This window comes from Sciurus vulgaris (assembly GCF_902686455.1).
Source record: "Sciurus vulgaris genome assembly, chromosome: 9".
In the NCBI taxonomy this organism is placed as follows: Eukaryota; Metazoa; Chordata; class Mammalia; order Rodentia; family Sciuridae; genus Sciurus; species Sciurus vulgaris.
In genome coordinates this window covers 83489442-83505371 of record NC_136469.1, presented here as the reverse complement: position 1 = coordinate 83505371, position 15930 = coordinate 83489442, and the positions used below count along the sequence as shown (strand labels likewise).

At 40.6% G+C, this 15930-nt stretch overlaps 1 protein-coding gene across 3 annotated transcripts in view; it reads left to right on the top strand.

Annotated features, from left to right (window-relative positions):
- SHROOM3 (shroom family member 3) overlaps positions 1 to 15930 on the top strand; it is a 304609-nt gene that overhangs the window by 169190 nt on the left and 119489 nt on the right. The window contains exon 1 of one of the 3 annotated variants that reach the window (XM_079154293.1): positions 8998 to 12573. The exons of the other annotated variants lie outside the window; for them this stretch is intronic. Coding sequence (XP_079010419.1) covers positions 12338 to 12573 — 236 coding nt within the window. The 5' untranslated portion in view covers positions 8998 to 12337. Of the gene's footprint in view, positions 1 to 8997; positions 12574 to 15930 lie in introns of those variants that run through there. 3 annotated transcript variants of the gene reach the window in all.

Below are 15930 nucleotides of genomic sequence, written 5' to 3'. Positions count from 1 at the left end.
TCACTCCTTTAATGATATATTTATTTATTTTAGGAAGAAGAGCTCCTTATGGCTCATATTTTATGCTTTTGGCTTCATTTGCGACTCTTCTAAGTTTGGGATATATTGCCCTCAGGAAAGATATTTTGGTCTATCTTTTCCTCTCCTCTTCTTTTCTCCCCTTCCCTCCTCTCCCCTCCCCTCCTCTCTCTCTCCTCTCCCCTTGCTTCCTTTCTCCCTATACCATGGATCTTCTGCAATCTCAAGTCTGGACATTAAGACAAAAAAATAACCAAAGATTGAATGTCTCAGCTAATTGTTCATTTAAGAATGTCTGATGGAGCTCAGTGTTGTGGTTCATGCCTGTAATCCCAGAGACTTGGGAGACTGAGAAGTGGATCATAAGTTCAAGGGTGGCCTCAGCAATTTAGAGACCCTTGGCAATTTAGCGACACCTGTTTCAAAATTAATTAAAAGGTGCCGTGTGCAGTGGTGCACGCCTGTAATCCCAGTGGCTCAGGAGGCTGAGGAAGGAGGATCACGAGTTCAAAGCCAGCCCCAGCAATGTTAAGGCACTAAGCAACTCAGCGAGATCCTGTCTCTAAAATAAAATACAAAATAGGGCTAGGGATGCCCTATTTTGGGTCGAGTGCTTCTGAGTTCAATCCCTGGTACCTCCCGCTCCAAAAAGAAAAAATTACATAAAAGGAAGGAAGAACGGATGGACAGAATGGAGATGTGGCTCTGTGGTATAGGTTCAATCTCCAGTGGCAACAGCAACGACAAAAAAAGAATGTCTGATAGAGCCTGGTGCTATGGCTTGTTCCTGTCATCTTAGCAACTTGGAAGGCTGAGGCAGAAGGATGGCAAGTTCCAAGCCCTAAGCAATTTAGCAAGACCCTCTCTCAAAATAAAAAATAAAAAAGAACTGGGACTGAAACTCAGTGGTAAAGTGCCCCAGGCTCCAATCCCCAGTACCACAAAATATAAAATAAAAAATAAAAATAAATAAAAGAAATAAAAGAATGTCTGTTGGCATTTGGACCACAAATGACTTTAAAGGTTAACGACCATAAGCATGAGTCAAATTGGAAACATTACCTTGTAGAGCCAGTCTGTCTGCCTGGTCACTTCACAGTTTATAAAACTTGACTCCTGGCTACAAAGCTAATTGCCAGAAGGCCCAAGGAAAGCTCTGAGCTACCACTCAGTCCTTTGTGGACTGTGCAGCCTGAACCATGACCAACTCTTCTTGAGGAATTAGGAGGAACATTCTATATTTTCCTCATCCCACTTAAACAAATATTTCCTTTAAGAAAGATGATTTTAAAGGCTTTTATTCTATGGAAAATTCCTAAATAAAAGCCCCCCCTTTTTAAATGAACTGACAAACATGGTACTGAACTGTTTTCCTTCAAGATTATTGTATGTCAAAATCTTTTTCTGCCCCTTCCCTATTTAGCTGTGGATTTGCATAAAACACCCAAACGTTTTTTAGCAGAGTGAGGTGAGAGTGGGGAATTGAAATAACACTCTTGGAATTTGAAATAAGAGAACTTAGGGAGGAGAGGAAGGAGCGAGAAATACCTTGTGCATTCAGATACGCTATAACTGAGCATTCTGTAGTTTCTTTCTAAAGCATTCTATGGAGAAAGTCTAGGTAAAGTTCTGAGAACTCTTCTTTTTGTTTTTAATCACAATATATTGAATTTTTTTCATGGTATGGGGATTGAATCCAGAGTCTTGCACATGCTAGGCCAGTGCTTTACCACAAAAATACATTTCCAACCCTCCAGTATATTAATATTTGTAATTCTTGTGCCTGGATTTTAAATTTAGCTTTTTTTTTTTTTTCGATTTTTCTAACCAAATATTTTCCAGATTGACGTTCTTAAAGAGTTTACCCATTGCTTCCCAGTCTTTTGGCAAAGATCAAGTGTAAAAGAGTTACCCAATATTTTTAACACATGAATAAATGATCATAAAACCTTCACATTTTCTCTTTATTTCTCATTAAAATGCCAGAGTGGAAATGATTCGCAGGCCTGCTTTGCATTCAGACCTTTCAGTCTGCAGTATTCTGTCGTCCTCTTGTCTGGGGCCACCTGTCTGTGATCACTGTCTCGTGCTTGCTGATAAAGGTTTCCTTCTGGAGGCTGTGCCTGCCCTTGGTCTGTGGCTTTGACACTGAAGCACTGTTGTCTGCAAAAGACAGTACATTATAGCTCCTGGGTCCACTCAGCCGCCTGCTTTGCCCCCGTCCCTTCATTCTTGGGAAGTTTCTGGGTTTCCTGGGAGATGAAGCATGAGCAACATTTGCTCCAGCCTCTGTAATTTTCGGAGGCCTTGAGTCCTGTTTTGTTGTTCCGGTTTCCAGGGTTGGGTGAGGGGCATGAGAATTCCCAGCAGGGGCAATTACCACTACACATCAAAACTGGTGCCATGCGACGCTGTCACATTTTTCTAAAGAGTGGCTATCGTGATGCTTTTAAAGTTGGACCGTGCTTCAGAAGCCAAACAGAAATTGTAAAGAAATGTCCACAATGAATCAGTGTGTCAACATCTGAACTACCATGGAGTAAGTGTGTATACTGCACATTTCAGGGCTGCCTCAAATCCCTTTTGGAGTCAATGATATCAAATGTTGTAACTACTGTTTGAATTAAAGTCAGATAATTCATTGTGATATTTATAAATTTTTGATGTGACCTGTAATGAATTTTAATATATTTCTGAGTTATAAGAAATAATAGCATATAATTTATAGTTTGTGCCCAGATGGCCTATTATCCCCTCATTATTCTCAGTCTGATGACACTACAGTATTATTCGAATTTAAAAGATTTCACATGAGACTTATATGATAATTCAGGAACCCCCAAATTATATAAGAAGAACAGAAACACTGTATGTCAGACTTCTAGTTTATACAGTATTTTGGGATGCTGTTGCTATATTAAATGAGATGATTAGCCATATCTTTGCCTCCCTAAGAGCCCAAAATAGTGTCCAAATGACAATGGCAGTATGGTTACATTTTCAGCTTCCTCAGCCCAAAGTAAATTCTTTTTTTAAAAAAATTTTTAGATGTTGATAGACCTTTATTTTACTCATTTATTTATATATAATACTGAGAATCAAACCCAGTGCCTCACACGTGCTAGGCAAGCACTCTACCACTGAGCCACAACCCCAGTCCCCCAAAGTAAATTCTAATATGTGGTATTAAACAAGGTTTTAAATTTCCTGATGCAAACTACAGGCCTCAAATGTTTATTTAAAAGTTTCTTTTACCTAATTTACTTGATTTTATACAACTATGTCAAAATGAAATATGAAAACATTCCTCTTATTTGGGTGATGGAAGACCAATCTTTCCATTTTCAACAAGGCTCAACTTCTCTCTCCCGTGCCTCTCCCTCTTTTCTTTCTTTCTTGCATTACTTAAAGCCCTCATTGCTCCATATCTCCTCTGTATTTCAAGGTATGGTCAAGATTTCTGCACAGTATGCAAGGTCTGTCTCTCTAGCCTCACACCTGGGGTCCTCCTTCCTGTCCTACTGCACAAGAACTCCAGTTACCAGAACCACTTTCAGTTTCTGAGCATACCATGCTTCTTCCCTCTTCCTGCCTTTGTACGTGCCACTTGTCTAACTAGAATCCACGTCTTCTCCTCCCTAATGGCTGGTGAGTATTCCCATAACAGCATATCTTTGTTTACCCCTGTGATTAACCACACCTTTTCATAAACTTATCTCTCTTCCCTTTTAGACACTAACTTGTGAGCAGAGACTATGTGCATTTCATTCACCATTGAACTCTTCAGAGCCTAGCACAGTGCTTGGTATATAGTAGGCGTTCAGTAAGTCTATGTGGAAGGCTCAGCTGAGTTTGGTTGTCACTCGGCTTGCTTTACATGCAGAGAAATCTCTTGACCTTTGAGTTTATTGACGGAGAGCATAGAGCAGAGGAGCAGGGCGTATCCTGGGATGTTTCGTAACTCTGCAGGAGTCCGCTCCTTATGAGTTAAAGGTAGGGATGTCAGTATGTAGATTTCAAATTGAAGCATAGAAGAGCTGTGCTCTCATGTGCGTATACATAGTGCTGTTTTCCTCATTTAGCACTCTATGCTAGGAAGTAGCATTTTATGCTGGGAAATTGAAAGAAAGAGAAATCATCCTCTTTAAGTGGTAAAGATGATAGTGGGGTTTTCCATCCATAGGTAATTATTTTAAACTTTGTTCCTTATTTTTTATGCAATTAGGGAAGATTGTCTGCTACATTAATCCCACTTGTCCAAATGTTCATTGTTGGTGTTTAAGTACAGTATGCAAGCTTCACAGAGGATGTTCACTGAAAAGGTGACTTAAAACTGTTCTTTAAAATATTATATATTATATATTAAATATTTATATCTTTTTAAAAAGATATATATATCAATATATGTAACAATACTGGGGATTGAACCCAGAGTGCTTTATCACTGATCTATGCCCCTAACCCCTTTTGTTTTTAATTCTGAGACAAGGTCTCACTAAGCTACCCAGTTTGGCCTTGAATTATGATCCTCTTGCCTCAGCCTCCCAAGTAGCTGGGAATAACAGGTATGCACCATCATATCTGGTTTAAACTATTTCTTCTTAAATGTGCATATCCATTGTCTATCTCAAATACTATTTACCATCAATGCAAGCCCAAATTGCGTGGATAAGAAAATTTTCAGATGATAACAGTTTTCAGTTAAGAAATTTCTGGGATTAAGAAATATAATACTGGCCAGGCAGGAGGATCACAAGTTTGAGGCCAGCTTGGGCAACTTAGCGAGACCCTATCTCAAAAAAAAAAAAAAAAAAAAAAAGAAAGAAAGAAAAGAAAGAAAATTTTAGTTTGGCATTGGTAGATTCACTCAGTGTAGCTACCATTTATCCAGATTCATTGCCAAACTTTTTACTTGCATCATCTCTGGTCATCTAAACACCCTAATGGGTAGGTGATATTGTCCCTCTTCACAGAGGAAAGAATTGAGGCTCAGAGAAATGTCTTGTTCAATAAACATCTTGTCTAACGTCACCTATAAATTGAAGATATGAAATTTGAAACTTTGTCCCAAAGCACCTGTTTTTGGCAGTGTGTTTTTCCTTTGTGGTAAAAGCACCATCATGTTCTCAGGCATTGGATATTTGCACATATCATTTCAGCATACCATTCTTTGTATATACCATACAACACGGTGACTGATGGGCCACCCCAGCAGCACTCCTCACTGCTCTTAAGTTTGCGAGCACAGAGAGCATTCCCAGAACTTTGGGATTTTAACTTGTTGCAAGTCTTCCCATAAAGACCAAATGGTGAGGAACTGCCAACACAATGAGTCTACAGTTGCGTTTCCCAGAGCTCTATAGACATGTCATAGTACATGAATCATATCATATTATTTGCTACTGTTAGAAGCATAGCACTTTGAGGGATGCTAGTATAAGCTTCTTCTCTGAACATTTTTCTCAAATTTTCTCCAAACTTCCAGACTCATTTCAGGAGGTAAGTCCAGGACCTTCCAGAGGGCAACCTGCAGGGAGAAAACCCAGCATCCATGTGAAGCACAAGAAGTAGTGTTAGACTGGTGGCCCTAGATAGGCCCTCCAGAACAATAATTATATTTCTCAGAATAAGACACAACCCAACAGCCATTTCTTCAGAGACTTATGACTGAATTTGTTCTAATGACCTAAGAAACCAAAATTTCAGGTCTTGTAGATATGCCTGTGAGATATCTACCATATAGGGATTCTATCTACTCTATTGTTTGTATTCTGTATAGGATGAGGAATGTGACAAGGATTTGAGAATGGCTACCTTAAACTCCCTGAAAGTTAACTACCAAGAAACCCAGCAGTCTTCCTAAGATTATCCCAAAGCCTGTGATTTAAAACAACACTGAGATCCCCTTTTTGAAACTTAGAGTATCTGAGGCCAAGAGTAGAACCAGAGAGGAGATCAGTTGGGCAGGTATTATTCTAATCCCAGGAGTGATGGTTGCTTGCCCTAAGATGGTAGCAATGGAGATGACTGAAATGATGAGTTAGAACCCATCAGAGCAACTGATCTGCAGATGAGCTAAATAAAAGGATTAAGGGAAAGAATAATAAAGGAGACACTGGGTTTTATCTGAACAACTAGAGTGATAATGGGACCATGAGTTAAGATGTGGAAACGGGAGCAGCAAGTTTGGAGGGTAGAGGAGTGTGTGGGGGGAGTTATTTAGGAAGTGCAGAATCAAGAGTTTTCCTTCAAATATGTATCGTATATACCAATCAGATGTCTGGATGGGTGGTTAGATAAAAGACTTTAGAATTCCAGGGGAGAGAGTGAGAGAAAGCTGAGAGGTACAGTGGCGAGTCACCAACACATAAGTAACATTTAAGGTCCTAAGACTGGAATCACTCTCCTGAGGACAGAATGTGTATAGGGAAGACAACAGACAAAGAGCAAGCCCTGGGACATATCAATTTGAAGAGGAGGAGGACTCCACAAAGGCTATATAGAAGGAACAGTGAGTCAGGAGAGGAGAGAAAACCACAGAAAGGTGTGGTGTTATGGAAGTCAAGGAAAGAAAGTGTTTAAAGAAGAAAGGGATGGTCAGCTGCAGTGAGTGCTGCCGCTGAGGGATCCCACGAAATGAGCTCAAATTATTGACTTTGGCAAGATGGAAAAGATGGCGACCTTGAGCAGAGCCATCACTAGGGTGGATGGGGGTGAAAGCTGAACGGCAATGTTTTGAAAAGAGAATGAGAGGTGACAAAATGGAGACCAGTGCAGGCGGTATATTCATAGATGTGTTTTCTATCGCCATGTTAGCTAGTGATTTGGCGTGTTGCTAAAAGTCTACAAAGTCTTAAGCTGTAAAATGGTGAGTTAAGCATTACACACATTCCTAGGGAGTTTGATCTTCTATGTCTACTTGAGAGGATCAGTCTTTCATGGAGTCCCTGATGTTTATCCGTGCCATCTTAACCCTTCTTTGACACTAATCTCTTGAGTCTGTACCCCTCAAACAGAACAAAAGGCAACAAAATAAAAATTCACATTTGATAGAGCACTTATATGCTGTTTAAAGATGTATTTGCTCACTTGATCTTACACCACCTCTTCTAAATTCCAGGCAATCCAATTATAATTGAAATCTTGCAACTCACCTTGTACTTAGGTTGTGGGAGATGTCCCTATGTTTCAGCAAAAGTTTTAATTTTGTCTGTGTTCGTCTCTTATCACCCAAATATAAAATACCAAAAACTTAAGTGGCAGTGTTGAGGTTGGAGCTCAGGCAGTCCGGGAGCCCCAGGCCCTTGGTGCCAATCAACAAACTATCCTTTAATTCCAGGCAAATGGAAGGGGTACTGCAGAAGGAAAAGCAGATGGCATCTGATCAAACTAGTATTGGCTTAAAATTGCATAAAATTATAATGCATTGAACTGGAATTGGAAGCTTTATCCTGGAAACCCCTTGATAGTAGTGTGTGTGTGTGTATGTGTGTGTTTGTGTGTGTTTAATCTTCATAACAATAGAGTCTGCACTGATAGGGTGCTGGTCTGTGCATTACTCATTATCCTCTCTTATCACTCATTTCACTTGGTCAATGAATTGCCCCTCAGAGTGGAATAAAAGTTTCATGTCTATACACTTTTCTTTTGGAAAGTTTCTTGGTAATTTTCTACCTGACAGCCATGAAAACTACTTAGTAGTTGTCTTTATTATCTTTCAGACTGTCTCTTTTTGGGGTGGAGTCAAAGTGAAAATAAAGGCCATTTCCTGAAGAATAATAAGCCCATAAGATACCTTATCCTTTAAATTAAAAAGGCCTACCTGTCAATTGGTGCATGGGAAGCGCCCTAGACTGGAATTGTTTTTGTTCAGATTTTGTTAATCTGAAAATGACAACATAGAACACAGCCAGTGTCATGGGGCATTTCACTGTGGGTGATGCAGCTCTAATTGGTATGTAGAGGGCATGCCTGTGGAATTAGTCCTTGGTCTCTGGGCCAATCAGATCACTTTCAGCATTTCTCAGTGGTTAGTTTCATCTTATAATTAAGTAACAACGATCATTTCCTGGCTGCTAATGACTGGCTAGAGGAGTTAGAAGCCTCATTAGGTTTATAATTTATCAAATTCTAAGCTCTTCATCTGCAGGTTTGAAAAAAGAGAAAGGATCTCAAATTCCAAATGATGAAATACAATCTCCAACAATATTTCCTATATGTGAGTGTTAACTTGTTCTTCAAAAGCTGACTTTACTTTCCAAGGTTTTTAATACTTGTGTAATATACAGTATAATCAGGAAAACATGTTTTATGATAGAGAGAAAGAGAGAGAGATCAACTATATTAACATGTACACACACTTTAAAACAAAAGTATTTGGTAGTCCATGTTTCCTTTAGGAATTTTCTTGTGGCAATTCCACACCTTTCCCTGAGAGCACTCTCAACTATCCATTAATTCTAGCAATAGAATCATTGTATTTACCCCACAAATATTTAGTGAGTACCTACTTTGTACCAGGCATTATTCCAAATGCAATACAGCAAGACTAGGGGAAACCAAACCTATTCTTCTTGAGCTGATATTCTAATCTTAAGATCCCTGTCTTCTCAACTACCCAGGAAGACTGCAATTAGATGTGTTCAAAGTGGCCAAGCTAAAGGTAGAAAAGGACTCTTACTGCGTCATCCTGGCCACGCTGCCCGTGATTATTCTATCCTCTATGTGGTAACACCGGCTTCTGCTAACTCAAGGATCACTCACTGATCAACCATATAGGGGGAATTATAATCTTCCCTTTAGAGAAAGTGGAATCTCTTCTCCTAGAGAAGCTATTGCTTAGCTCTTCATTTTGAAACCTAATAGGAGATGGTCACCAAAAACAAAACAATACAAAAAAAAAAAAACAGTAGTTTCTTTTTTTTTTTTTTTTTTTTTTTTCCTTTTTTTCGTTTCTGGTATTGGGGATTGAGTCCAGGGGTGCTTAACCGCTGAGCCATATCACCAGCCCTTTCTTTTTTATATTTTATTTAGAGACAGGGCTTCATTAAGTTGCTGAGACTGGCTTTGAATTCATGATCCTCCTCCCTCAATCTCCAGAGCTGCTGGGATTACAGGTGTGTGCCACTTTCCTTGGCAAAAACAGGTTTCTAATCCCTTGATGAAAATATTTATTTCTACATCTTGGTACAGGAACAGCCAGACTTGTCATCTAGGCTCTGGAATTCTAGAAATGTGGAACTTAGAGAACTGTGATTCTTCCAAATGCCTTCTATCCTGCTTAAATCAGGTAAAGACCTCTGGAGAAATGGAACACCATTTTGTTTTATGACTACTGACACTTGGACTTTGATCAGAGCCACACCTGAGAAATTGTCAAAGACCTCTTCCCTCCAGGTTGGGTGTGGTGGTGCGTACCTATAACCCCAGCTACTTGGGAGGCTGAGGCAGGAGGATTGAAAGTTTGGGCTGGCCTTGGCAACTTAGCTAGACTTTGTCTCAAAATAAAAAATAAAAAGTGGTGGGGATACAGCTCAGTGGTAAAGCACCCTGGGTTTAATGCCTAGTACAAAAAACCAAAACCAAAACCAAAAAAACAACAAAAAATAACAACAAAATTTTCTTCCCATATTCTCATGATTTCATTGAAACAGAGTACCCTAAGGTGCTCAAAGAAACTCCATGGCTTTCCAACCATAGGAGTATTCAAGATATGTGATCCCCTGGGTCATCGGGGGTGGCAGAAGCACACAGCAGAACTCCACAGAAACTTCTGGTTTGTGTTATAAGATCAATTCTAAAATGCAGGCATGACATAAACCTACTCTTGTCCTGTGTATAATCTGTAGGCATTAATCCTGGTGCCCCTGTGAAAGTTATCTTTTCTGGTCTCCAACCAAGCATCTTGGCTATAGACTTTTGCAACCAAGAACATGCTCCTAAATAGAATTCTCTAAAGTGGTTCCTGGGAACCCTTTTTAATATCTGACCACTTTGCCCTGAGCACTGTTCATAAATGGGCGGAATGTGTGATTGTTTTCTCCCTTTATTTTATCAGACACTTATTTTCTTCTGTAGACATTCTAAAATTTCAAGACATTTCTCGTTACTTCAGTTGAAGTATCATGTGAATATATTTGAAGAAACACCCAGATATTTTAAAATCTTTTAGCAAACTTCACAACATAGATAATTGTTTCATAAATACCCCTACCAATAGGAACCCAAGAGGAAACAAATTGGTCATTATTTAATGGACATTCTGAATGGTCACTTTCACATAAAGTACATCTAGGAACTCCAAAGTAAACTTTTACTAGAAATTATAATTATCAGTAATTTAAAATCACCATTCCTAATATTTCTTGCAGTCCCATTTACCTATAATGATGCTCTTTGAGTGCATTCCTGGATGAGAGCCAAGATATTTCTATGATATACACTTTTATGTAACCAGTTTTCTGATCAGGGTTTTATGGTGCCTCTCTGAATGGGCATACCATAGAAAGATCAGACCATAGAATTTGAACCCAAATGCCAAACTGCTGTTTTCTCATTGTTTTTTTCAGGTCTAATGAAAACATAAAGTTTGAGGGTTTGGCCCTACCTGATAATATCTTCAGGAGTGGAACTGTGGCAGTAAAAAGGAGAACACCAGAAGAATCATTATGTTTTGAGGAAGGAAAGGCCTCAGAAAAGGGGAGATTACTTTGAATGATGGAAGCTCCTTTTCTATTTTCCAAGGAGAAATTCAGTGTTTCTGTTATAATCTGGAGGGAGAAGGCTCTGCTCAGGTCCTCAGAAGCTGGTGGTACCCCACAATTACTAGCTGGCAATGAGAGATTTGCAAGAGGAACAAACTAGAAAGGTAGAAAATTCTACCCAGAATGCCAAATCTATGTGCTCTAAGGGCAAATCCGAGCTTTGGAAGTTGTGGGAATGTCTTTAGTCAACACTCCTTGATGGTTTGCACTGTGGAAACACCCTTCTCACTAGGCCTAGGGATTAGGAACTGACACCAAGGACTCCAACCTGGCTGAGCCTGGGAGAGTGCCCTGAAAGAGTATGCAAGAAGTTGGGCTCCGAGCCTCTCCTAATAGGCATTTCCCTCCCAGGTCATGAGGTCAGGTCTGGCAGGATTGAATGACTCTGAATCTCGACAATGAGTGGCATCTGCATAGCTCAGGGGAAGCAGGCAACCCCATACACACCACACTAGGATTGCAGGTTGGGCAAGCTGGACACCTAAGAGGATATCTTCCGGGGAAGTCAAAGAAAGCTTTGGCCAAGCCTGTTAGATGAGTCTACAGACAGAGACTTGGATCTCTGCTTTTGCCCATCCTGATTTTTTATAATGACACTAACTGTAAAGAAAATCAAGAAAAAACTTATTGAATACTGTATATTTATATTTACAAAAGATGTTAGATAACTGATTCATTGGTTATTATTTCCAATGCATGGGTTGCCTTTTTACTCCAGACATAATTGTTAAAGCAAAAAAATATATTCAGTCAAAATTTTCTTTCAAAAAGATTTAGTTAAAGGTTAATATCTGGCATGCAGTGGGATTAGGCCAAGTGAGCTCAAAACTGTAAGTGGTATGATTCATCCATGAAAACCATCCCTTCTCATTTTCTCTCCAGCTTTCATCTGCAAAGTTCTAAATGGTCTTCAGGAAAAGGGCAGTGTAGCTATTTTTTTTTTTTTTAACAAATTCAAGAGAAATACATAAACTAAATGATCTCTCCTAACCTGCGTGTGCCCTCCCCAGTCTGACCATAGGCAATGAGCCCTCCATGGATCAGACCAAGGGAAAGAATTCATCCACTGCTTCTGAAGATGCTAAAGCTTTTGCCAACCCTAAAAGTGACCTCACCTTTTTGAGAGGGAAGGACATTTGGCCATGGATTTGTAAGCCCTTGCCTGTGTAGATACTGAACTAGGCTTTGAGGAAGACGGATCCACCATCATCCACATGTGTTTGTAAGGCAGCCAGTTCTTCGGGGGTTATAGAAACTAACTTAACTGTTTCTACCTTTGGCTGGCACTCCAAGCAGGTAGCTGGCTCCATTTACAGGAGGACATTCTAAAACAGAACAATTGGTAGCCCTTTCTGAATACCTAACAAATCCACACATAACCCTCTGGTACCTTCTCTTCAGGGAAGAGTCTCTGGTATCATGAAGCCCACCTGCAGTGAAGATTTCTCCAAGGATTGCTTGGGTCCCCTGCTTGTTTTCTGCCTGTTGGCCATTCCCTCTGCCCCATCCCTCTTCCCTTTCATGCTCACAGCAGGGCTTATTACTGCAAATTGGTGATGAGGCAAGGTGGCTGGCTGGGAGGTGCGCCTACCTGGGGGAGTTCTGTTGTTTTTACAACCAGTGCCAGCTCTGAGTGGATGGTGAGTAAGAGGCTCTTCCTCTTTCCTCTGGGCTGCTCTCCATACCATTCTCGTCGCTGGCCTGTCTCAGACATGGTGGTAAGCAAGGGCGGCTGCCTGGCTCTGGTGCTTCCCAGACTTGGGACCCAAAACTCAAGAAGGCAACAGAACGCGTAAGTGAGGGCTGCATAGGCCTGTGCTTCCTGTGAGCTGCTATTTCTGCCTGAGGGTTTCTGGAGAGAAGTGGTGAATGTGGAGTCGGTACTACAGCGCTCATTCCTCTTACTTCCTCCAGCAAGTAAACGGAAGTGCTTAAGTGGCACACAGGAGTCAAATTGAGTGTACCGTCCAGCCACCTTGGAGCTGGTTTTAGGTTAGAAAGCCTTTTCTCTAAAGGAATCTTACTTCTGGAAGTTTCTTTTTAAATTAGAAATAACACCCACTTGTTCATTCTTACATTTGAAAATTATGATATAAGAGTAATTATATCATAATTTTCTTTCCTGGAACTGGTTTTGCTCTTTTCCATTCTACTTAGGAGAACAGTATTGGTTTTGGTTTTTAATTGTTCTCTTGTCATTTTTGTCAGCTGCCTGATGATTACAATCAGATAGAGAGAGAAGTTTTCTTCCAGAGAGACCTCCACAGTTCATGCTCAAAAAATTTGTTTTATATACCCTATAGGGAAAAAAAAATTCATGGATGTCTTTGACTGATTTGTGTGTGTGTGTGTGTGTGTGTGTGTGTGTGTGTGTGTGTGTGGTGCTTGTGTTGCAGCTGTAATCCGCGAAGATTTCTGCATCTTGAAGTGTACAGATTGGTTTCTCATTTTGAAACTTGATCCTTTTCAAATTTGTAGATTAATTGAATCCAGCTTTGAGTGACACTTTAAGAAACCCTCTCCTGGAGCACCCTGAACCAGGTGCTTCAGGCTCACCTGCTGGCAGTGTTTGATTAGCAGCCAACCCAACCCAGTGTTCTTATTTGTGCCAACTCCATTCTAAAAATGGGAGTCTGTGCTTGAGAAGACTAGTCATGCTCATTATTCAGACCTCCTCCTTGGAGGGACTGTGCCAAAATCACAGAAGCAGAAAATCCAGGAACAGTGTGAGGCTTGATATTGAGGCACCATAAAATCAGAATTTTACCTCATAATATTGCTTTGTTCCTGGTACATCATCCTTTCCAGTGATGAGCTCACCAGTCCTTACTCTGTCTCTGAGCCAGGTGGCATCACTGCCATCCTACAGATGGAGAATGGGAGATACAGCTGGGGAGGCCAAAATGCCTCAGAGCCAGTGATCTAGCTGGAATTGGAACCAACTCTGATTTCTCTCCAGCCCATCGCTGTCTGAGAAAAGGCAGCTTAGAAAAAGAGAGCTAGGGGCCAGGTTACAATTGCCCAGTGCTGCTCCAAAACAATCTGTATTTAAATTACCAACCAGAGGCCAGGAGAAACCAGTGAATCAAACCAGAGGGGCTACATGGAAGCATTCACAAACAATGGGGGAGAAGGTTAAAAATGATGAAAGTGGTTACCTAAGTCCAGGAATATAGGGAATATTCTGGAATGTTCTTTTTATGCAAACCACAATGCCTCTTTGAACTGTGTACTGAAATATGCTAGATGATATCTGTTAGAAAGTATAGAATGCCCTCAGTAGGAAAGAGTAATCAAAGTAAAGCTAAAGCATACATTTAAATCATTGATTCAGTAAGTATTTATTGAGTGGCTCCCATGACCCAGGTCCTCTGATATTTACTTTTGTATCCTGTCACCTCTCACATGATAGGTAGGTGGGATGGATGGACCAACCGATGTTCTGGTGAACACACATTGCCTATGAGATTTAATTTAAAACACTCCTGATCTTCTTCCTGCTCTTCCTCCCTTGGGACAGCCCATAGCATCCAGCAGACACCTGTCTCACTCCTCCCAGAACCACCCACTCACAGGAAGGAGAATTTCCTTAATGAAGGCAAGTAAACACCAGCCTGTGTGCCCAAAGGGAGGAAGCCCTTATGTACTTTTACCCAGATTGAATCAGGGAAAACTGTGTCAGGAAGAAGGACACACCCTAATCGACTCACCCAAGTAACATTTGCATGTCACAGGCTTCATCCAAGCAGGCCAACACAGAAGTATATTATTCCTGTGCCAGGCAATCAGCAAATTTGCCTTCATGGTCTTCAGAGTCTCCCCATCCTTCATTCACTGTCTCTTGAACTGTCCTCCTGAGATCCCAGCTTTGTCCCAGATATAAACAGTCAGAATCTTATGAAGGGCACACCAAACACTATTATTTATTGAATGCCCTCAATGCATTGGCTTCAAATCAAATGCAGAATTAGATTACTGTACCTGACCAGTTGGTTCACATTTTAAACAAATAAATAGGCAGATAGAGGTGAATTAAGTAGAAAGGAAGGTGGAAATATACTCCAGGGAGAGGCCAGTGCTGGGGAGGGGAAACCGGTCAGAGCTGGTCATTTGTGAACCTAAGTAGGACAAGATCTCAAACTATTTCAGATCCAACTCCTTGTTTTTGATCAGCCAGAGGAAAGGCAAATTTGGATGGGAGGGCAAAAGATGAGCCACACACTTCAAGCCTTTAATACTGATTCATTCCTGAGTGATTGTTTCCAACTTTAGACACAGGGTGCTTTGTACGTGCAAACCATGACCTAGCAATTATTTTTGTATTTTCTAACTCTTCTAATAGACATGATCTCAGTGGGGGCAAGGACTTTGTTTTCTTCATCTGAATTCTCAAAGTTTGATCAATAAATTCTTGTTGAATTGATACATGATATTCTTAACTCCGACCCCTAAAGCCACATAACAGGGCAAGGATGATTATAATTGGGTCTCAAATGGGAACTCAGGCCAGGATGTGAAATGCTCTAGGAATGCAAAATAGAGGTAACTGGATTTGAGTATTAGACACTTGAATATAATATTACTCCTCCTAGATCTTGAGATAGTGGGATTAAGAGTGGGGTTGCTGGAGGCAAAGGCTCAGAATCAGAAACTCCCATCGTGCCTGGAGAATGGAGAATGGGGAGTGGACCAGAGTGGCTGAAGCAGAGGACTCATGTTTGAAACCCTGCATCACATCTAAGAAAGGTAGGATGAGGCCAGAGTGAGAAGGGACAAAGATGGTTGAAATGTAAATTTTTGGCAATAGAAAACCACTGAGGTTGTTTAAGCCAAGGAGTAAAGAGATAGAAGGAAAGCTCGGAAGAGCTGAATCCAGCATGCCAGGCAGGACAGGTTGGAGCCTGCAGTGCTAGAGGCACGGACCTTGCAGAGGAATGTTCAGCCACAATCCGTGCACCACGCCATGAGATTCTGGGGGAATGAATTTCAAGATTCTGGGGTATTTGGGTGGAGGAGATGGAGATAAGTGTTATCATTTGTATTCACAGTTTTCTCTCTAAATGAGGATCAAAATAGCATGAAATAATAAAAATACTTTATTGAGAGCTCCCAATAGGCCAGTCACTATTGTAAGCATTTTACCTTTAAT